This window comes from Schistocerca serialis, chromosome 2 (assembly GCF_023864345.2).
Source record: "Schistocerca serialis cubense isolate TAMUIC-IGC-003099 chromosome 2, iqSchSeri2.2, whole genome shotgun sequence".
Classification (NCBI taxonomy): domain Eukaryota; kingdom Metazoa; phylum Arthropoda; class Insecta; order Orthoptera; family Acrididae; genus Schistocerca; species Schistocerca serialis.
This window is the reverse complement of record NC_064639.1, coordinates 236,785,235-236,808,728: the sequence shown is the minus strand read 5'-3', so window position 1 is coordinate 236,808,728 and position 23,494 is coordinate 236,785,235. Positions and strand designations below refer to the sequence as shown.

The 23,494-nt window shown below is 43.9% G+C and overlaps 1 protein-coding gene and 1 non-coding gene across 5 annotated transcripts in view; both read left to right on the top strand.

Moving 5' to 3' along the window:
• The window catches only part of LOC126456982 (dual 3',5'-cyclic-AMP and -GMP phosphodiesterase 11-like), a 331,198-nt gene that overhangs the window by 201,600 nt on the left and 106,104 nt on the right, over positions 1–23,494 (top strand). For all 4 annotated transcript variants that reach the window (XR_007585422.1, XM_050092940.1, XM_050092938.1 and 1 more), the window contains one exon: positions 18,791–18,965. Coding sequence is in view for 3 of the 4 variants with exons in the window: in XM_050092940.1 (XP_049948897.1) it covers positions 18,791–18,965 (175 nt within the window). In the remaining variant the exon portion in view is untranslated. The remainder of the gene's footprint in view (positions 1–18,790; positions 18,966–23,494) is intronic.
• Positions 20,676–20,749, top strand: Trnat-ugu (transfer RNA threonine (anticodon UGU)). Its single transcript has one exon. It is a non-coding gene; the product is annotated as a tRNA-Thr (tRNA).

The following is a 23,494-nucleotide window of genomic DNA, read 5'->3' as shown; positions in this document are numbered from 1 at the left end:
AGCGATCTGGGTGCCCAAATCATTCTCTTGTGTTGTCCAGAATGGCCTTTAAAGCAATCACGAACAATTACGGCACGGTGACATGGTACATTGCCACCCATAAAAAATCCATCGTTGTTTGGGAATATGCCGGCCGTTGTGGCCGAGGGGTTCTAGGCGCTAAAGTCTGGAACCGCGCGGCCGCTACGGTCGCAGGTTCGAATCCTGCCTCCAAAAGTTTCTGGAATTCTTCGTCACTTTTACTGAAGATATGAATATAATCATCAGATCTTGTCACTGATATCCTTTCACCTCGAGTTTTAATCCACTGCTGAACCTTTCTTTAATTTGCGTCATTGGTTCTCATTGGGTCTTCGATGTACTGAGAAGAGATACAGGTACTGCAGCTTTGCATCACAGTCTCATTGATCCGAGCACTTCTCTCTGGCTACTCCATCCTCATTGTTCCCTCTTTTTCTTGTTCGTGTAGTGTATTACCCCTCTCTAGCTACGGATTATATCTATTTTTTGAGAAATTCTAATGTATTGCACAGCAGTCGTCGAATGCTTTCTCTAAGCCGGCAATCCTAAGAGACTCCCGTGGCTTTTATTATATCCCTCCATTATCAAGTGTAACACCAGAAGTGCTAGTCAGGCCGTGAAGGCCCGAGGGACGTGTGCCGCCCGCCGTGTCATCCTGTGCGATGCAGCGTCATGTGGATGCGGTATGGAGTGGTATGTGGTCGGCAAACCGTTCACGCGGCCTTTTTGCTGACTTTCTAGACAGTGGAGCCTCTACTATTCAGTTGGGTTCACGAGGATGAATGCACCTCATACCAGCCCTTCCACCAACGAAAAATCCTTGTCAAATCAGGGAATCGAAATCGGGTCATCCGCATGACACGCATCTACGCTGACCACTCGGCTACGGAGTGGAATCCCTGTTGCTTTTACCTTTCCTGAAGTCAGGGTGGGCGCCATCTAGCAACTCTCAATTTTCTTCTCCATTCATATGCATATTATTCGTGTCATCAACGTGGATGCATGAGCTGTTACACTGGTCGTGCCATAGTTCCTACATTTACCGGCCCTTGCTGTCTTCGGGACGGTGGGTGATGTGTCTCATTTCGCATAGATTGTGCACTATAACTTTAATAATGATTTTATTTCCCCTTCCTACAATGATTTTACAAATTCTGCAGAAATGCAATCTATCCCGTCTGCCTTGCTTAATCGCAAATGTTCCTAGCTTCCTAATCTCTGCCGATTCTAATTGAGAGTACCCTGTGCCTTCCAAATCGAAACCATTTCTTCTTCTGTCACTTTAGAAACAGTTCCCTTCCGCCGGCCGCGGTGGTCTCGCAGTTCTAGGCGTGCAGTCCGGAACCGCGCGACTGCTACGGTCGCAGGTTCGAATCCTGCCTCGGGCATGGATGTGTGTGATGTCCTTAGGTTAGATAGGTTTAAGTAGTTCTAAGTTCTAGGGGACTGATGACCACAGCTGTTAAGTCCCGTAGTGCTCAGAGCCATTTAGTTCCTTTCCGCTGGAGAGGTCCTCAGCGTACTGTTTTTACTTATCCCCCACTACTTTGCTTTTAACTACTGAATTCCTTCTCCATTATTAATGTTGACGGCCTTGTTTTTAATTTCAACGAAAAACATTTCGACTTTTTTATATGTTGCATCTCTCCTTTCGACGACCATTTCATTTTATATTTCTTCACGTTTCTCCTGCAGTCTGTTCGCTTTAGCCTCCCTGCATTTCCCGTTGGTCCCATTCCTAAGTGACAAATATTGCTGTATTCATTTCTTTCCCTCTGTATGAGCACATACAGACCTTTTATTATGGCAACGTTACCCAGTACGAAATAAACTGAAATAAAAATGAATGTGGTAGGTTAACTCGTGGGAGGGTGGATGGAGGGTTTAGAACTGAGTCCGTGGAAAGATAGTCCCACCGTACGATGAGGGAGCGCAGTGTGCGAAACTCATAAGCGCAGCGCCCGCCCACGCTGGGACCGTGCCGGCGCCAGCTTGCCCACTTGGTGGCCTCCTTTCCCTGTTCTAATGAAATCCTTGTCTCTCTGCCACAGCCCATAATGCGTCATCTGGCAGGAGCTTCCAGCTACATGATTCCGTAGGTTTCCACACAAGTGCAGTGCATTAGAATATAATCCCCTGCCACCAGCTGTTATTATTCAGTCGTACCATATAGTAAGTCAGCATGCCACTAAAAGCTCAGATATCTCTGGTGCCATTGGACGTACCGAAATAAAATTCCTAATAGTTCAAGAGTTCTCAGACGGGCGATATTTTAGGTATACAGTCCATTCATGCATCTTTTGATATGTTGAAGCAGTTTCATATGCGTTAGCAGCATTCTTGGGTTTTTGTGCCAAGTAAGTTTTCCACTTTCCTCTGAGAGAACTTTCACTGCAAACTGTAAAACCTCTCGTGTCACTATATATTTTATACTTTTATTGCTTAGCGGATAATATTAGCTGCAATCTCAGACGTTTCGCAGATCAGGCAGATATATAGGAAATTCCATCCTGGGAAAACTGCAGTAATTTCCAGCTGTATCTCGACAAAATGTCAGCCTGGTGCAAAGACTGGGAATTCTTTCGTAAAGTCGAGACATAAAGTGTTTTGCACCTCAAGAAACGTAAGATTGTTAAATCATGTGACTATAGGATTAATAAATCACAACTACAGTTAGTCTACTTGAAAATATGAGTATCTAATCCGCAAGCACTATAAACTACGCGGCAGAGTGTACTTCGTACCATTATTGGCCTCTTACTGTGCTATCCCATTTGTTTATGGAACAGTTTTTACTACTTCAATCATATTTTGTTAATACTTATTAGTACGACGCGTTTCGGCAGCATGCCGCCATCATCAGGAGCATTGTAGTTTACATGTACATTAATGTTGAGTGTGATGTGTGTAGACGATAGTCTTCAGGAAGTTGGATGCCGTGCCTCCAATCCCTATATTCAACAAATTAATTTCATAAATGTTTGGTTGACTCTTTCTCTAACCATTTTAGTACTATCTGCTTGGACGACATACAGGTTTTGGAGAAAAATGTGGAAACTCACCAACACAACACATTACCATGCCTAATGCTGTGAATAAAATACATTGGCATTCAAAACAACTTCCAGTTGTCTCGGAGTAGAAAATTACAGATCCTGTACGGTTTTTAGAGGAAGATTCTACTGTTCTTCCTTGCAAAATAGTGGGAAGTTCAGGTAACAATGATGCAGGTGGATAGAAATCGTGCAAATTTCTCTCCGAAGTAGACCACAAAGGCTAAATAATATTGAGATATTGTGACCGTGGTAGTTGGGATAAATGCGAGTATTCATCCTCGTGCTCATAAAACCAGTCCTGGACGAATCAAGCTGTATGAACAGGAGCTATGTCGTTATCACTGGGGAACTAACGCTGTACCATGGATGTATCTGGTTAGCTAAAATGGGCACATAATTCTTGCCAGTAAAGTGACTTTGCAGAATAGCCATTGGGTCCATGGAATCCACGATATGGCTGCCCAAATCATCACCCAACCCTCGCCATGTTTAACTCTAGTTTGAAACTATGAGCAGCAAGACTCATCTGACCAAATGACTGTCATCCATTGCTACATAGTCCGTGATTTATAGCTTCAGGACCACGTTTTCCTGTTGCGGGTATTTGTATGACTGATGAATGGTTTTGGAATTCTGTCTCCCTCTGCAGTTCCCTATTTCTGGAGCTCCTTTCGTGTTGTTTAGTGCTGACAAGATTCGCGAATGCGACATTCTACAGTGACTTTTGCAATTGTCGTCGTCCTACTTTTCAAGACAATCAATTTCAGTGACAATCTGTCACGATTACTCAACACACACTTCCGTCCACATTTTGACTTAGCGGATGATGTGTTTCCGCTTTCTCTGTATGTGGTATGAATCGTCGGTACAATACCTCTTGACACAACGAACAATTCGGCCAATTTGGTTACCGACGCAGCACCCACGCACTCACAACTGATGCTTGCGACGTATTGAGGATACTGAACAGGCATAGTTCGTGGTTAAGTACATCACTGCAACTTGCTGACCTGACTAAGCTCTGCATTTCTTGCGATATTTCCACATTTTGGTTGATCCCTGTGTATGTACATTAATCTGAAATGTGATAAGGATTGTCTGCTGAGTGTGCCAGTGAGGTTGTGTACCGAAATTTAACCCCTTACAGAAAAATTCATTTATTTTAGTTTATGCATTGCGTTTGATTAAATCATTTCATTAATTTGTTCATTTACACTTTTGCTGAAAATTTGTTCGGCACACACAGCACAGTAGAAAATACATTATCTTCACTTAGCATAGCCTTTCGAATGTATACGTCTTTAAGGGTAAGTTTTAGGTATAAATCTAAATTATTTCATAAATTTGTAATACGATCGCCGACCCTAAACAGTTCCATTTCACTTGGATAAATTTATGTTATTCCTTTTGAATATTGAAGGAGGGAAAATTACATCCTGTTTGCTTCTGTGCACGCGCTACTGTCGCTTGTCGTATTTTCCTGATCCCTACGTGCGATATACAGTGGTGGCAGCTCAATTGTCGCAGTTTTCATCAAGCACAGGTTGTGTAACTTTACCCATCAGGGCTTTACGAGAACTACGTCGCACTTCATCTGAAGATTTCCATGGAGTTTCCCGTGTATCTGTTACATACTCGTATGCACTGTACCTTCTCAGCACTACGCGTCTCAGAATTCGTTCTGTGTCTGCTGTCATGTGTACTTGGTAAACATTCCAAATCCTGAAACAGTACTCTAGAATCAGTCGCGCTAGCGTCTTCCTTCACATTTATCGCTCACATATCGTATCACGCTCAAATGTTTGGAAGTAGCAGTGCCTGGGAAATACACTCCTGGAAATTGAAATAAGAACACCGTGAATTCATTGTCCCAGGAAGGGGAAACTTTACTGACACATTTCTGGGGTCAGATACATCACATGATCACACTGACAGAACCACAGGCACATAGACACAGGCAACAGAGCATGCACAATGTCGGCACTAGTACAGTGTATATCCACCTTTCGCAGCAATGCAGGCTGCTATTCTCCCATGGAGACGATCGTAGAGATGCTGGATGTAGTCCTGTGGAACGGCTTGCCATGCCATTTCCACCTGGCGCCTCAGTTGGACCAGCGTTCGTGCTGGACGTGCAGACCGCGTGAGACGACGCTTCATCCAGTCCCAAACATGCTCAATGGGGGACAGATCCGGAGATCTTGCTGGCCAGGGTAGTTGACTTACACCTTCTAGAGCACGTTGGGTGGCACGGGATACATGCGGACGTGCATTGTCCTGTTGGAACAGCAAGTTCCCTTGCCGGTCTAGGAATGGTAGAACGATGGGTTCGATGACGGTTTGGATGTACCGTGCACTATTCAGTGTCCCCTCGACGATCACCAGTGGTGTACGGCCAGTGTAGGAGATCGCTCCCCACACCATGATGCCGGGTGTTGGCCCTGTGTGCCTCGGTCGTATGCAGTCCTGATTGTGGCGCTCACCTGCACGGCGCCAAACACGCATACGACCATCATTGGCACCAAGGCAGAAGCGACTCTCATCGCTGAAGACGACACGTCTCCATTCGTCCCTCCATTCACGCCTGTCGCGACACCACTGGAGGCGGGCTGCACGATGTTGGGGCGTGAGCGGAAGACGGCCTAACGGTGTGCGGGACCGTAGCCGAGCTTCATGGAGACGGTTGCGAATGGTCCTCGCCGATACTCCAGGAGCAACAGTGTCCCTAATTTGCTGGGAAGTGGCGGTGCGGTCCCCTACGGCACTGCGTAGGATGCTACGGTCTTGGCGTGCATCCGTGCGTCGCTGCGGTCCGGTCCCAGGTCGACGGGCACGTGCACCTTCCGCCGACCACTGGCGACAACATCGATGTACTGTGGAGACCTCACGCCCCACGTGTTGAGCAATTCGGCGGTACGTCCACCCGGCCTCCCGCATGCCCACTATACGCCCTCGCTCAAAGTCCGTCAACTGCACATACGGTTCACGTCCACGCTGTCGCGGCATGCTACCAGTGTTAAAGACTGCGATAGAGCTCCGTATGCCACGGCAAACTGGCTGACACTGACGGCGGCGGTGCACAAATGCTGCGCAGCTAGCGCCATTCGACGGCCAACACCGCGGTTCCTGGTGTGTCCGCTGTGCCGTGCGTGTGATCATTGCTTGTACAGCCCTCTCGCAGTGTCCGGAGCAAGTATGGTGGGTCTGACACACCGGTGTCAATGTGTTCTTTTTTCCATTTCCAGGAGTGTATAAAGTGGAACGACCATTTAGGCTCAGTTGTAGGCAAAGCAAAAGATAAGCTACGATTCTTCGGTAGACTGTTTGGAAACTGCAGTTCGTTTACCAAAGAAATCGTATACCAAATGCGTGGACTGCTCATACTTCAATGCTGCTCTAGTCTGTGAGACTTAGGATCAGGTAGGACTAACAAGACACATCGAGGCTATACAAAGAAGGGCGTGCGTGTAGTCACTGGCTTAATTAACGGACGAGAGATTGTAACAGAAATGTTTTGAAAGTCTTAACAGGCGAACCTCAGAGAAAGAAGCTGTAAATCATGCTAGAACCTCCTTACAAAACTTGCAATTAACGATTTAAGGTCAGAAACTATAGTAGAGTCGAAGTGAAAGCCCTGTCAGCTGGAGGCGCTGGTGCCAACTTTCGACTGGAAGTGTAAAACGGCTGTTGACGGAAACAATAGTCGTCTACAGAGCTGCAACAACGTTGAGGCTCTGCTATACAGACGTCTAGAAAATCGCGTTACGTGTGGTTGCGGTAGACGCACGAAGCAGCCATGCCAAGCCCACTCCTACTGTCAATGGTCATTTTTCAGCGACTCTGCTATAGAATTATTCTACAGCCCTCTACTGTATCTCCCCTAGAGGCCGTGCAGATATCATCTCGCCCTGAAGCCAAGAAGTCGTCATTCGTGCCGTAGTATCGTCCAGAGACTCTGGTGCCACCCCAAAGTCGGCAACGCGAAGCGGTACAACGGACATTAGCGGGGGCTTTCTGCAATCCGCGACAACCAATGGGAGGCGTTCCAGAGGACCACGCCTCCAATTCAGGATAACTGCGCTCTCACGCTGCGGTCAGTATGATGTCGAACATGCAAGAGCTCAGTCCCAGTTCGTAACCTCATCTCAAGGAGTCAGCATCCTAGTCTAGGACCAACGAGTTGTTAAAGTTTCTGATGAACTTGCACTTTAATAAATGTTAAACATTGTACCTCAGGAGAACAGTTTGTTAGTCTGTACAGAAAGTGATGCTTTCATAGTCAACTATGGTTGTAAATTAGCCAGGATTCCTGTGGCAAAGAAGTGTTTCAAAGTTACATAAATCATTTGTTCATTAATGTAAGAAGTGCACTAATATTTCATGAGCCACAGCTCCTATGTGTTTCCTCACCGAGCAGTCTAAGAACCCACAGTTATAAGTGGACGAAAATAGTTTGTCTGGTCACAACACGTGCCATGCTCCTTCAGCAAGGAACTTAAATGTACGGTAGAATAAAATGTACCCTCTGGCACCCACTTCAGGGTGATTCCCACGGATGTAACAGCAGCTCCTTATTAGAAGAGAGGCTACACTAGTAAACACTTCGAAAAGTTAACAGTAATAGAAAAATACTTGAGTGCAGAGTGATGCTTCATCAACACATAAAAAGATCAGATAGGAATCTAATTGGAGACACTCTCTCGAAACACTTGGCAAAGTACAGAGTAGGGAAAACAGGTATTTACAAAAAGGCGGCAGCAATTTCGTTAGTGAGAGCGAGCCATCTACGAAACATTCTATTACCGTAGTTCCATATGGCGTCCTTCAGAACATTTTCTTGTTCGGAGAACTTGTGAAATAAGATAACGTGTCTGTAGTCTACATAATAGGGAAGACTTCATTATTGACGGTGCCAAAAACTCGTTAAGTCTTGAAACACATGCTCTGTTTTGAGTGGAGCGCTGTCGTGCCACAAAATACACTTTCTCGCCGACTGTATTTTTTCTGTCACCGGATATGATGGGTAGCATATGTGAGGAAAAATGCAGATTGGAACCAGGAATGTTAGACATAATTCAGTTTTGGAACAATCTTTTATAACTAAATACATGCAGTCAAATTTTACCATCGTCAGAGTAGCCTCCTTTGGCTTTAATCACTTGTCTGCATACATGAGGCATTCTTGCTGTCAGCTTCATCAGGGTTTTGTCGGTGATATGCCGCCATTCCTCTTGTAGTCTGGTCCGGAGATGATGAACGTTGGTAATGGGCCTTGATTTAACTGCTCTCTCCAAGTGATACCAAAGCAGTTCAGTAGGATTACAGTCATGGGATTGGGCCAACGAGATCATATTTTTCAGTTCCTTCTTTTTTACTAGATTTGCCAACTACGCTTTAGACAGTTTGGAAGTGTTGAAATTGGAAATTTGTGGTAAGGACTGTGGGACCAAACTGCTGAAGTCATCGGTCCCTAGGCTTACGCTAAGGACAACACACACACACACACACACACACACACACACACACACACACACACACACACACCTATGCCCGGGGGAGGACTCGAACCTCCGACGAGGGGAGCCGCGCGAACCGTGACAAGACGCCCAGACCGCACGGCTACCCCGCTCGGCTTTTGAAGTGTGTTTAAGGTCGTTATCGTGCCGTAGGACGAATCACTTGCTAATCAAACGTCTTCCACATGGCTTTTCATGATACCGTAGAATGCGATGGTAATTCTTTTTCTTCATTGTTCCGTTTATTTTTGCAAGATCACCAGTTTTACTGCCTCCAAAACATCCCCATACCATTAGGGGAACCCCTTACATGCTTTAATGCTGGAGATACACATTGGGGTAACATTCGCTCACGTGGCAACCGGCGAACAAACTTGCGTCACTTTGTGCCAAAGACCTCAGATTTGGATTTGTCAGTTGACAGTACCTTTTTCCACTGATTTACTGCCCAAGTTTCACGTTGTCTTGCCCAGTGTAGCCTCTTCCGCTATTAATAGACGTCAGTAATGGTTTCGTAGCCGCCACACGCCCGTTAAGGTTCACTGCCTGAAGACGTCTTTTCACAGTACTTACACTTACCATCTTTTCCCTATTACAGTTGAATTCTGCTGCAAAAACTGGCGCTGTTTTGATGCGATCTCGTGTACTTGTGACTACTATATATTTATCATACATTTTGATGTGACTTTTGGCCTACCGCTTCGGGGTCGGTCCATATTCTGGCCAATATGCGCATGCCCCTGCAAGGTATAAAAAACACATCGCAAGGAAACATGTTCTTGACGTGCTATTTGTCGCGTAGTAGGACCGGCTGGACGTAAAACCAAAATTGTAGAACGTTTTTTCTGCTGAAAACTCCTTTCTTCTTCCTGTTATCGATGTTTACACTGAGGAATCAGTGAAGTTCAACCTTTGATACCTCGTGCATAACTACATTCCCCTTTCTTACCTGTAACCGTGTTCACGAATTTGTTGAACGTCATCTAGTGAGGAAAGATTATATTATGCCACCACAATACAAAATTAGGCGCATGCAGTGCTTGGAATTTGAACAGCATAACAACGGATAGTTATGTTTTGAACGATTTCATTTTTTAAAAACGTGGAACCCTACTCTTAAACATTACATTGAGCATGTCACTGGCGAAACGCTGTAGCTAATTCGTATATGGATCTGATAACTAGCTTTTTTGTCTTATTTTCAGGGCGTTTTACAAATTTTGAGCGTTAGTGTACATGTGTACCGTTGCTTCGAATTAGTTCTGATAGGTTGTCTTACGCATTTCGGCTTATTAGCTATGTTTGAGTTTATGGTATTAACTAATGAACATAGCTAATAGATAACGTAGGCTAGTTTTTACTGCTTATTTTACATAAGCTGCTGTAAAAGAGAAATGACTCTTCATTTGAAAAGTGTTGTTACAGCAAATCATCAGGTTTGCAAAGATCATTTTAAAAAGTGAATTACCTGCTTTGTTGGCAAGTCTAGAAAGTTGATATCGTCATCATCTTTATTGTGAGTAAGTATTCATTTTTCCTTTTCGGGTATCAAAAACAAGGGATAAGACTTAAATTTTTTTGGGTCGTAGTTGTAAATGTTCACTGAATCACTCAGAAAGGGACTCCTTAGAATTATGCACCTTCTAAAGTTGTACGACGTAGCAAGCAAGACTGATAAAGTGCTGGAATTCCTGTCATCAGTAATGCACATTTGATTTGTGCACACCATTGTTGGCGATATTTTTGTGCTGTCGTATGTGACATGGACGTTTACTCTCTATTTGACCCCTGCAAGACTGTCAGTGGCTATACAGATACAGATACAGAGCAACAACACCAAAGCACCGGGTATTGCCTGAGAGAACTAAATACGTGTCGGTATCGGAGTACTTGCGCAATACTTCTAAATGAGAAGTCTTTATATTGGAAATTCACTCTAAGTGACCTTATTTCAGGGAACTCTGTTAAGCTGTTAATTTTCTCTTGCAAGCACGTCGTGGAAATTCCTAAATTCTGGGAAAGAGCGATCGTTTCATAACGGTTTGTTAGTGACAAGTGAGACAAAACGACATAGGCTAGTGTTTGTCTGGACGAGTGCCCTTAAAGTTCTAGGAATGGGTGGGGTGCGAGGTTTCAGTTGCCAACGTCCAGAAACACGGCTGTTACAGAAATTCTTGGCCATTTCGCAGACATCGTTTTGATGTTCCTATTTTACCCACCAACCCCTTCTTATTAGGTTGGCTCCATAGAAAAACTAATAAAAATGTGAATTTATTGCTTTCACATTTCGTATAAAATTATGCTTCTCTAAAAACTTGGGAGTCTGGTTTTTCACACTTAACAGTGTCCTAATTAATTTTACTCTTTTCCAGACTATTTGAGGGTCTCTCTCCGCGGACTTTTTTTTATAATTAATGCCGCAGATTCAACAATTTTCTAACTTTCTACTGAGTTTGATTGCTGCAGAAAATTTAAAACGTACTCGTATATCGTTGATAACGTAGAAACATATCACAAATGGATATGCGCTCTATATGAATATTCCCGGCCAAGTGGCTGATGGTGGGGGGTATTTGGACCGGTAGGAATCTAGTGCCTTTGATAAGTATTACCTTTGTGCCGGTTGTCACTAGCTTCAGCCAACATTGAGATTTAGTAGTTTTAACATGTCGATAAAATTATTTCAGACACAAATTTCATGTAACACATCAGAGAGCGCTAACTCAGCAAGTCATTTCTGCTTTTGTAGAAGCAGAAGCACAGTCGTACGCTAACTAACGCTGACCGCGACCAGAAACCAGTCAATAACGGTCTGTATCTATCGATTCGGCAATTCTCATCAACTGTCACGCCGACGATCTAAGAACGTAGGGGCGTACTTGCCAGCACACACGCCAGCCATATAGGCAACCCGGCTTACTCAGCTGCATAGTGTGTTGCCCTCTGTACACCGGACAATGTCCAGACGACGCCAGGCGTCTTTCGGCCCACTGCTCACTAAAACATTGCACGTTAGTTTAAACTTAAAACAATTATTTTCCCCGCTAAGTTAGGATTAATTTATTTAACTCTACCTGCTGTATAGCACCGACAAAGTTTACTATCTTTCTAGCCGGAATTTATGACTAAGATTATGCTTTCTGTATAGACGAATTTCATGTACACACTATATCAAGAATTTGTAACAGCAGCACAATTTTTTCATGTTTACAGTCTCACAATTCTGGGGGAGGGCTGACGTTTGATTAGAGAAGAATGCAGAGGTAACTGCACGTACCATATCTGCCCTTCGATAATCTATTGGTAATTGAAGAGAGATGTTCGTAAGCTGGGATAGGGTATTTACGTGAGACAAATTAGTATTACTGTTGGTTTTGTTGATAGGAGTATAATTCAGACCTTTGTCCGGAGTTCCATATAAAGCTCCCTGTGATTTCGTTACATGATCTCGGAATAAGTTTTACATTTTTTTAAAAAATTTGAATTCATGAAATTTTGTGGGACCATGAGAGCCAAGCTACTTGGTGATACAACGTCGGGACGTAATTCATAGAAATCTGATAAAAAGAATTTTTTAAAAATAGAGAAAATATTCTATATACGATGCATAATAAGTTGCAGTGCAAGATTCTGTTGCGAGCGATTCCAGTACAAAATGAAAGGATTGCGCCATGAGAAAGCGTTTTAGCTCTGATTTGAAAGTCTGGGATTTAACACTAAAATTTTTAAGTTCTGCATTAAGCGTATCAGACGCGAAAGGCTGCAGAATAATGCACATCTTTCTTTACTATGGTTAAAGAATTCTTGTTTCGGTGCAAATAGTTTTTCCGTCTAAGTTTCGCTGAGTGAATATGACAGTTTATTTTAAATGGGTCGATATTAACTACAGATTCTTTGAGGTATCATTTGTATAGAAATGGCAGAGATAAGATCCCTTGAAGGCTGAACAGCTTCCTGCACCAAACTCTTTAGCTGACCATTCTGACTAGGAATGTCTGGGTTAATAATGTCGTCCAGCTAAAAAGTGTTTGGTGACTACTCACTCCAGGTTCTATTTTTTTTTTTTTTTTTTTTTTTTTTTAACGTCGTCTAGCGAAGGTAAGAACTTCATTTTGTGACCAATCAAACTGGACAAGTTTTGAAGAAATCACTCGTTAGTATCAGGTTGGTAGGCTTTTAAGCCTTCGTTTTCACAGAAATTGCTGCCTTTGTGGTAACTGGTAAATTATTAATACCACCACCTAATGTGCCCAAAAAATCGGGAAAAAAAACATTGTATCTGGGGAACATAATTACGTCTTCAGCATCTCTCGGTCGCTTCGGGATAGAATTAAATTGAAATTTATATACTTAACCAACGAGTAACACTACTGGACCAGTGGTCGTAGGAGTCCATCACCGGTCAATCGTAGGCTTTTTCTTCTTCGCTTACCATTTCTTTCGCATATGGCAATGTTTGTCATTGTGAAAAATGCCATATTGCACGTTAAACTGCAGGTCGTCCTGAAACAGCCTGTTTCTTTGAGTCATTGGTTTCAGTGACTGGTGCGATCCGCCCGCCACGAATTCCCCTCTTGTGCGAACCTCTTGTAATGTATCCTTTGTCTGGCAGTAAACAGCAGATATAAGTGGTAGAGCTAATTAAATATGCTCAGTGATATGCAGTGCATAGTAAAGGTTTGTCATTCAAAGGACACACGACAAAAGCGATAGCAAGATGTAAATATCGTCGTCTAGTTAGTAAATGACCTGTCTGATGCTGATTTAACTTCTGAAAAATAAGTATTCTTGCTGACCGCTGATTGTTTCAGGCCGTGCATGTTGCAGAACGTACAGTTGTTCGATAAGCGGATTAACCATGGAAAGTGTCAACTTAATTTCCATTTCAGATAGTGATATGAAGATAATTCTGACTTCATAACATAACATGCAGGTTCAATTGGAAATGAAATGTTCAAACAGCAAGATGCGTTGCGGGATCGGTCTGTTGGCTTTCGAACAATGTACGCTACCCTTACTGACACATCTTTTGCTAGAATAGAAAATAAACTGCATAAAAACAAACGCTAGGAATCTATAGGATACTACATTAATGGTAGATACTTTTAATAATTATGCCGAGTTAATTCAGAACAGTATAAAGTCAGTTACACATACCTACGTCTATATTACAAGACAGAACAAGCTAAAATGAATAACGGGAAGGAGCTTCTGCCTCAACAAACTTCAACTGTTTTAACAACTGACATGTAATGTTTTTACATATATACATTTATCTGAATTTATTCACTATTCTCTTCTTATCTTTCACTTGGATGGGTGTACATTTTATTATGACTGTACTTATAAACGAAAAAATGACATTATTTTATCTCTTACGCTTTACTCTTTATCTCAGAGCAGTACTTGCATCCAACATCTTGGCTGAGTTTCTGAGTCGAAACGTCCGGATAGCAAAGGCATACCATTTCCAGTAAGACGATGACTGGTAAAAATAACTTTCATGTTGATGGCAGTTTTACCTGCTGTAATTGCTAACTAATAATTTTTTGTATTAAATTTTAGACTGGCTCACGTCGTTGCGTTTTTACGCTTTACTTAATTATGAACTGATACCGCCATCCATTGAAAGTGTGGCGTCACAGCTTCCGCATGTCTAGAACGATTCGGTACGGCGTATCTGCTGGCGCCGCGGTGGAGGTGGAGAAACGCCCACCGGCTCAGCCGGCTGCTTGTGCGTGTCCGGTGTTGCGTACGCTACCTGCACGCACCGTCACGCACGTGCGCGCTCTCCAGCCGTGCGTGTCGTGCGGCGCCGCTATTCCCGGCTTACGCCTCGCAGTATTCAAAGTTGCACGGTCACCGCGAGGAACCGCTCTGGAAATGGGTGTGTCGCTTTCCGCGTTATTTCTGCGCGGCCGAGCGGCCGAGCAACAGCTTTCCGGAAAGGCCGACTACTGTGTAGCGTGGGAGGCTGGCGGCGTCGGTTTTTGTGATGCGTGAGGTGTTACTTTGCTGAGTAAGGGCCCATGCTGTCTGTTGGAGCAGAGCAGACTGCTGCATTTCACTCTCCTCTCTGCTTCTATTCCACGCCCGTCCATTGAAACAGTATTACATCTAGATCTACACCCTGTAAGCCGCTTTACATTGTGTGGAGGGGGTTAGTTCTGGCACCACTACGGATATCGCTTCACCCAAGTGCGAGGACGCCTGTCTCCTAGCTCCCTAGTGCTCGGATCATTTGACGAGGTGTGTGGGAGGAAGCAGTTTTAAGTCTGACACTTCTTGGAACGCACATGCTCATAATTTCGACAATAATCCTCTCCAAGGCGTTCTTGTCTTACAGCTGAAGGGAGGGGAGAGACAATGGTGCATGAAGTACCATCTGTCACAGTCGGTAACCTGTTTTCATTAGTATATACGTGGATGTGGAACGTATTATGAAATAAGTCAGTCGTGACTGATAAAAATTTGTGAGAGTCCGGGATTCGAACTAGAATTTACTGCTTCTCGCGAGTTATCACCACAGAATTTTCAAATTTCATCCCATTACTTCGGAACACCACAACCAGAGGTTTTCCCGCCCAGCATATGGAACGGACACGGATGAGGAGAACTGATTTGGTGGAAGACGATGGTATCCCCTGCCGCTGGGATGTATAGCTACTGAATAAAATGAAATGAAAGGAGTCAGTGTGGAGGAAATGAATAATATGAGGCACGGAAATAAGCGGAAATAGGCGTCCACATTCCATTATCACCGTGGTACGACTCTGTTATGCGTCATGGGAAGTTATTTTCAAAAATTGTTTCGCCGTCGCTTCAGCCACGGAAGATATAAGACGGCACATTCATCAGTTACAGAGTACTTGTATTACCCCTCTGCTAGTGCAGCCCAGAAGAAGACACTAATTGTATTATCCTCGGCTGTGCTCTACCATCACAAGAAACAACATGTTTACTACAGCGTGTAATGAGTAATGAAGTGTGGACAACATCAGTTCCCCACTAATGTAAAGACAGTGTGGTGTTACAGACACGTCATCTATTTCGCCACTGGGGAAATAACGTAATTTTACCCTGGACCACACACACACACACACACACACACACACACACACACACACACAAACACACAAACACACACACAGAGAGAGAGAGAGAGAGAGAGAGAGAGAGAGAGACAGATAGATAGATAGATAGAGAGAGAGAATAAATAAATGTGAATCTACATTACACTTTTATTTTGCGTATGATTTCCATTTTAATGTTTTAAAAGTTAGCTGAAAGTATCATGTCCAGAGGGGAGAAATACCCTTGTACATTGCTTCAAGCGGTATGATAACGTTACCGGCAAGGCCACTTGAGTACTTAATATTTGGAAAGGGAACACACACGCACTGTGACGGAAATTATCGATATTAAGGAGTTCGTGGCCTCTAGTGCTGTGTCGCTAAAATGTCACCTACGGAAAACATTGAGTTCCTACCTCTGGCAAGGCTGTTCTTATGAGCTAGAGTTTGTGTAGTAGTGGACAATCGAACTTCGAAACTGGCAGCAGTAAACTGACGAAAAACCGAGTATGTGGACTGTCTGCAACTTTTCATATTTGGTTGAACGTGAAGCCCTACGAAGTAACACGGTGTCTGCACAAGCAGAACAAGGATTAGTTCTTGCGAACTGGTGTTTCGATCACATCTAAGAACTGGCGGCACTCTTAGTGTGAACATGAAAGCAGTGTCATCACAGTAAATCGGAAGACATATCGTTAACATAACGCGTGTGTTCATTGGAAAACATTAATTGTCAGTCGTTAATTCGAATAGCTCACGTGTCGTTGAAATACCGCGAGTAGTAATCAGGGAGGAAAAACCAATAAGTATTCGTGCCATAATGCGTGAATTAAGTATCATTTCTCGCAAGCAGAGTGTCAATATAATACATGCACTATAATGCGTTAGAAGATAGTTGTGGAAGAACTGTGGGCGTGAATTCTGCAAATCGATTATCCTATAGAAACCGCAATCAAGATGGGACAGGCGATTAAGCATGAGACGCCTACGATGCAAGGAAGTTCTGTGACAGTCTGTGTTGTGCGGTCTATGGCGGTTTTCCCTCGCTTGTAACGGGCGTGGTAATGCTCGCTCTTGTTGAAACTTGACATTAGTTGGTGCAGACGAGCTCAGGTATGACCGTTGCATTGATATTGTTACTCTACTGCTTTCCTTTCCTGTTATTGATGACGATTCTGTTATTGTCACTCGTCATTCGCTGTGCTATTACATCTTCGTGGATCCTTCCAGAAACTTAATAGTGGAACAGTGCACTCACGTGCAAGGACAACAGTAATAACGATATGATGAATTAATACGAAATTTATAGAATTTACTGATTTTTCCGGAGTTAACAGACGTGTTCGAAACATCTCAAATCTTAAGAGATTCGAATTAGGACACTTGTAGTAATAGACGGTGCACTTGCTCTCGAAATGTCAGATGATAGGTTAGAGTTTTTAGCTGTCTTCGGAAGGTGACACCTGGAAGACATGTAATAAAAGCAAAGTAGCGTGAGGCCCCTATGGCTGAGTTTAGTTAACATTTGTGCAGTGGAACTGACGTGCCAGTGTTTGGACTCGAGGCATACTGCTTATTGATATTGTTTAAGTTCAAGGACATTTTGTTGTTGTTTCAATGAAGAGCAATTTCCTTTAACAAGAAACACTTTCCTTCTCTAAAAACACGTCTTTGTTTTATTTACCGCCGGCCGGGGTGTCAGAGCGGTTCTAGGCGCTACAGATTGGAACCGCGCGACCGCTACGATCGCAGGTTCGAATCCTGCCTTGGGATGGATGTGTGTGATGTCCTTAGGTTAGTTAGGTTTAAGTAGTTCTAAATTCTAGGGGACTGATGACGTTAGATGTTAAGTCCCATAGCGCTCAGAGCCATTTTTTTATTTACCACGTGTAGAGTTAACAGTCTTGTATAAAATCTCTTTAATGCGTTGTAAATGTTTCTTTCATCGCATAGATGGTGGAATTGTTGTTTTGTTGTTGTTTTTCAGCAACTCTGTTCAAATTGTTCAAATGGCTCTAAGCATAATGGGACTTAACATCTGAGGTCATCAGTCCCCTAGAACTTAGAACTACTTAAACCTAACTAACCTAAGGACATCACACACAACCATGCCCGAGGCAGGATTCGAACCTGCGACCGTAGCAGCAGCGCGGTTTCGGACTGAGGCGCCTAGAACCGCTCGGCCACAGGGGCCGGTAGCAACTGTGTGCGCTGATGCAGGAATTTAGTAAGCGCTTCAGTGATCGGTCTCGGGGAATCAAGGAATCGTCTATTTCGTATGACAGGGAAGTGAGGAGGTAAAAATTTTGGGGGACACCATACTTGATTCCAGTAAGCAGATTCAAAAGGATACAGGCTGCAGTATTTGTGTAGAGACTGAAGGAACAACACCAACAGTAGGACAACATTCTCCCTCGGAAACTAGTTGTAGAAGTTCAAAGACGCGAGTGCCGTATCCTTCCTCGCTAATCTACTGCGCGTAACTCCTTAAGAGGCAACATTCCTGTTCGGTGCTCGTCACAGTAGAATGTCACTCACACGCATTTCCAGAAGACCGCATTCCTATGACGTCGGCATTGCTGTCTTGCAGGTGTTCCTCTCGGCGTACTGCTGCGAATCTCGCCACCGCGCTGACACGCTCATCTGTCCTGTTGAACAGGTGCCTTCCCGTTTCCGCGTTTCAGAGCGTCAGAGCATGCAGTGCCGTGATTCGCTGTTTGCGTGGGCGACTGTGATGTGACACTCTGTTCCGCGCAGTGCTCTAGTCGCTTTTGCTTGGCCGCTTACACCGGTTAGTTGTATGCTGTCCAGGTGGGGACCTCGGACTTAGCAAGCTAGATTATTTACTTTTCAGTTTCTTTTAAACTTGTAAACATAAGTGACCTTCACTCTTTTACAATAATTCGAACCATTAGTTGAGGAAGAGATTCTTAGTTCCTGTTGATGTTGTTGCGGATTTCGTTCCGAAGACCAGTTTCGTGCATCTCTCAATTCTAGCTTACTCTTTGCAAGCCTCTTTGTACCCGCGTAGCTATTGCAGCCTAATCCACTTGAACCTGCTTACGTACCTGGAGAGCTGCTAGAGTTGGCTGGCGCCTGACGGGAGTGTGGTGTGTTGTTGCAGGCCTGCACCTGCGCACGGCGGCCGAGGAGACGAGGATGACGGCGGAGACGGCGCCCAGCGCGGTGGCGCCGCCGGGCGCCGAGGCAGCCAAGCAGCAGTACTACGACCCCGAGTACGCGCGCATGGAGGCCTGGCTCGACGAACACCCGGACTTCGCGCACGACTACTTCCTGCGGTCAGTACTGCCGGCTGCCGGCCACGCCACCACTCTAAACGTGCCACGAAAAGCGTCGTTCTGTTGGTCATAGAAAGACAGAAGAATGTTTTGTATAGACCTTGGGCTAGGTAGGGGAACGGCGGGTATTATGGGCCATTTAAGGGAAAATGTAAATTACAAAACATTTATATACGAACATGTCCGAAAGAACAGATACCATCAGTGAACATGCTGCTCGTTAGCAAGAAATTACTATGAAATTACAACACTTAGCACCCCCTGGTTGCTCCTCTCCTCTCCCATCCCCACCCCCTGCCACGTCTTCACCGTTGTGTCCCCCCTACCCTCCATCTCTACACCCTCCATCTCCTTTCCCGAGGTGGCTTCCGTCAACTCCCCCTCCCGGATGATGCCCTCTCTCCCTCCATTTATCCTTCCTATCAACTCTGGTCCTCAATCCCCCTCCTTTCCTCTGTCCTTTCCCTGGGCTCCCTCTTCCCCCCCCCCCCTTCCGTCCTGTTTTTCTGCCCACTAAACCTCTCCCTACCTCCCTTCTCCCCCCCAGTCCTTTTGTATTCCCATCCTCTGCCTACCCCGATCCCTGTCGCGTCTGCCCCCCACCCCTCTTATGGGTCCTCATCCTCCTTCAGCTCCCTTCCCGGCTCCCCCCTTCGCTTTTATTCTCCTTTCCCCCCTTTTTTGTTTTCCCATCTTCTGTCCTGTTTCCCCCCACCTGCTCTCGACTGTGGTGTCACATTTGCCAACTTTTTAGTGCAGTGTTCCAGTGACTATTCAGTGTTGTTTGTCTTTCTCGTGTTGCGAACAGAAACCATGCTGTCGCTAGGTGTGAATTTTATGTCCTTTGCGAACAGAATCCAGACTGTCGCCGTGTTTTTTTGATTGTCTATTGTTTTCCCTGTCTGCTTCGTATGTATTTTTATTAGCGTCATCATCCCTGTGTTGTTGTTTTAAGTTCCACGATTTCTTTTCGCCTTGTTACTCTCTAAGTCTCCGATTTTATCGCCTGTTTTTTATTCTTTGTTCTCTTGATCTTTGTCACAAAATCTGTCGGCTGAAGAGCGGCATACTAAGCTGCTGCCAGCCCGCCCCCTTCGGGGGGGAATTGAAATTCAATAAATGAAAAAAAAAGCAACACTTAGCTGCTTTCAGACGTTGACATATGTCAACGGGGACAGATGAAAATGTGTCCCCCGACCGGGACTCGAACCTGGGATCTTCTGCTTACATGGCAGACGCTCTATCCATCTGAGCCACCGAGGACACAGAGGATAGTGCGACTGCAGGGATTTATATCTGGCACGCGTCCCGCGAGACCCACATACTCATTACTCGCGGCGCGTTGCCGATTCCTGTAAGAGTTCGGGCACTGTTTGTGCATCCGCACAGTTTGCAGGAGATTCCGGGCTCGAGTCCCGGTCGGGGCACACCTTTTCATCTGTCTCCGTTGACATATGTCCGTTGACATATGTCAACGTCTGTAAGCAGATATATATATAGTTATGGCTCACCGGCCACTTGACCATCTTTTTCTTCTGTGCGGATGCACAAACAGTGCCCGAACTCTTACGGGAATCGGCAACGCGCCGCGAGTAATGAGTATAATGGGCGGGGGCACTACAAATGTAGTGCGGGACAATACGTTGAGAATGTGAGTCTCGCGGGAGGCGTGCCAGAGATAAATCCCTGCAGTCGCACTATCCTCTTGTGTCCTCGGTGGCTCAGATGGATAGAGCGTCTGCCATGTAAGCAGGAGATCCCAGGTTCGAGTCCTGGTCGGGGAACACATTTTCATCTGTCCCTCTTGACATATGTCAACGTCTGTAAGCAGCTAAGGTTTGTAATTTCATAGTAATTTCACAAAATATATTTCTAGCTTAACTCAGTTACGAGCGAAAAAAATCATATTTTCACTTCTTTCCTCTGTGTATATTTTTGGATAGGGTCCACCTTTACGAAAACACAATTTTGTTTTTTAACCCAAACATGTTTCACTGCAGTTGCAGCCTCTTCAGTGGGCTTTTATTTTCCATCTGTTAAAGATAAAGGGTGTTCTTTGTTGTTTGTATACATGGAGACATTAGTTTTTAAATCGTAATTAAGGATATTTGAAAAAAACACATAAATTACGAATTCATACCGTTTTACCACATGGTGTGGTTTTTCTGATGTGTTGTGTCTCTACAGTAACTGTTTCGTTGCACAGTTTGTGATCTGCAACCACTTGTACCTTAAAGTAGACAAATTGTTTGAGCCAAAATTACGATTTGAAAACTTGTTATTTGTATGCCTTAAATTATTTAATTATGTGTGTGTGTGTGTGTGTGTGTGTGTGTGTGTGTGTGTGTGTGTGTGTGTATGTATTTACGTAATGTTTCACTTACATTTTTCTTTTAATCATCTTCATCACTGTCAAACACTGTAATCTGAGTTGCCACTGTCACTGTCACTGTCACTGCTTTACCAGCTGTAAAAACAAAAAAACATGGCGGGCAGTGGAACAATTGAAGGTGTAAAAACAAGATGGCTGACAGTTGAAGGTGTTCCTAGCGATTGTTCTGAAGCTTTCAGAGGTGTCTGATTCTTTTTCTTTTGTGTGTGTGTGTGTGTGTGTGTGTGTGTGTTCAAATGGCTCTGAGCACTATGGGACTTAACATCTGTGGTCATCAGTCCCCTAGAACTTAGAACTACTTAAACCTAACTAACCTAAGGACGTCACACACATCCATGCCCGAGGCAGGATTCGAACCTGCGACCGTAGCAGTCCCGCGGTTCCGGATGTGTGTGTGTGTGTGTGTGTGTGTGTGTGTGTGTGTGGGGAGAGAGGGGGAGAGAGAGAGAGAGAGAGAGAGAGAGAGAGAGAGAGGGGGGGAGAGAGAGAGAGAGAGAGAGAGAGAGAGAGAGAGAGAGTGTGAGAGAGGGGGACTGAGGGTGACCGTAGGTTTAGGGATTTTCTTTGTGTGTGCGTGTGTGTGTGTGTGTGTGTGTGTGTGTGTGTGTGAAAAGAAAGAGATAGAGAGTGAGGGCTGTCACCCCTCACTCACTCCCTTTTCTCACACACACACACACACACACACACACACACACACACACACACACACACACACAATAAAAAATCCAAAAACCAGGTCTCTCTCTCTCTCTCTCTCTCTCTCTCTCTCTCTCTCTCTCACACACACACACACACACACACACACACACACACACACACACACACACAAAAAAGAAAAAAATCACAGACACCTCTGAAAGATTCAGAACAACCGCCAGGAACACCTTCAATTGTTCCACTGCCCGTCATGTTTGTTTTTACAGCTGGTAAAGCAGTGAAACAGTTACAGTGACAGTGGCAACTCAGTGTATAGTGTTTTACAGTGATGAAGATGATTAAAAGGAAAATGTAAGTGAAACGTTATGTAAATAGACACACACATAGAATTAAGTAATTTCAGGCATAGAAATAACAAGTTTTCAAATCGTAATTTTGGCTCAAACAATTTGTCTACTTTAAGGTACAAGTGGTTGCAGATCACAAACTGTGCAACAAAACAGTTACTGTAGAAACACAACACATCAGAAAAACCACACCATGTGGTAAAAAGGTATGAACTCGTAATTTGTGTGTTTTTTTTTCAAATATCTGTAATTACGATTTAAAAACTAATAGCTACATGTATACAAACAACAAAGAACACTCTTTCTCTTTAACAGATGGAAAATAAAAGCCCACTGAAGATGCTGCAACTGCAGTGAAACATGTTTGGGTTAAAAAACAAAATTGTGTTTTGCTAAAGGTCGACCCTATCTAAAAACATACATATTCTTAAAGCAAACACGGTATGAAAGAGCTTCAACCCCAAGATGATTGTTCTTTCCTCTAAGTAATAAAAATATAATTAGCAGCTTATCAAGGGAACATAACAGAAAATGTAATTAGAATTAATCTTGCATTTTGGGCATTTTAAAAATTGGCAGGTAGTATGGGCCACACCAATATGTTTATGTTTATAAATTAAAAACATAGTTTTGAATAAAAGTTTTATTGTTTAATACTATACACAATGTATAACATATTATAGCTCATTTACCTTATGATTTGTTTAGCTTCTGGAGATCACCAAAGTAAAAAAGTAAGTCGTCAGTGTCCGCACAGAGCTCATGTGCCCAGCCTTCAGACTTGTTGGCCTGAATCCAGTTTTCCTCATAACTTTCTCCGTACACAATACATTTTACATCTACAACGTCTTCAGAAGTGCTTGGTGTGGGACTTGTATTACGAAAAATTTTGATTTGTTAATTTTTCTTCTTATTATTGATCATCGTTTGTTCTTGTTTTGAAAAATTCATTTATCTCTTTTTCTGTTGTACTTTTTCCTTTTGCTCTTCTGATACTTTCTTGTCAGTCAGCATATATTTTTTATTGGACTGATATCAATATTTCGCTTCTCTCTGCCTTTCTTTTCCGACATGTCAACCTCTTTTCGCTGCAGAAGGGCAAAGGCGACACCTCTTTTGAAACACTTGCTAAA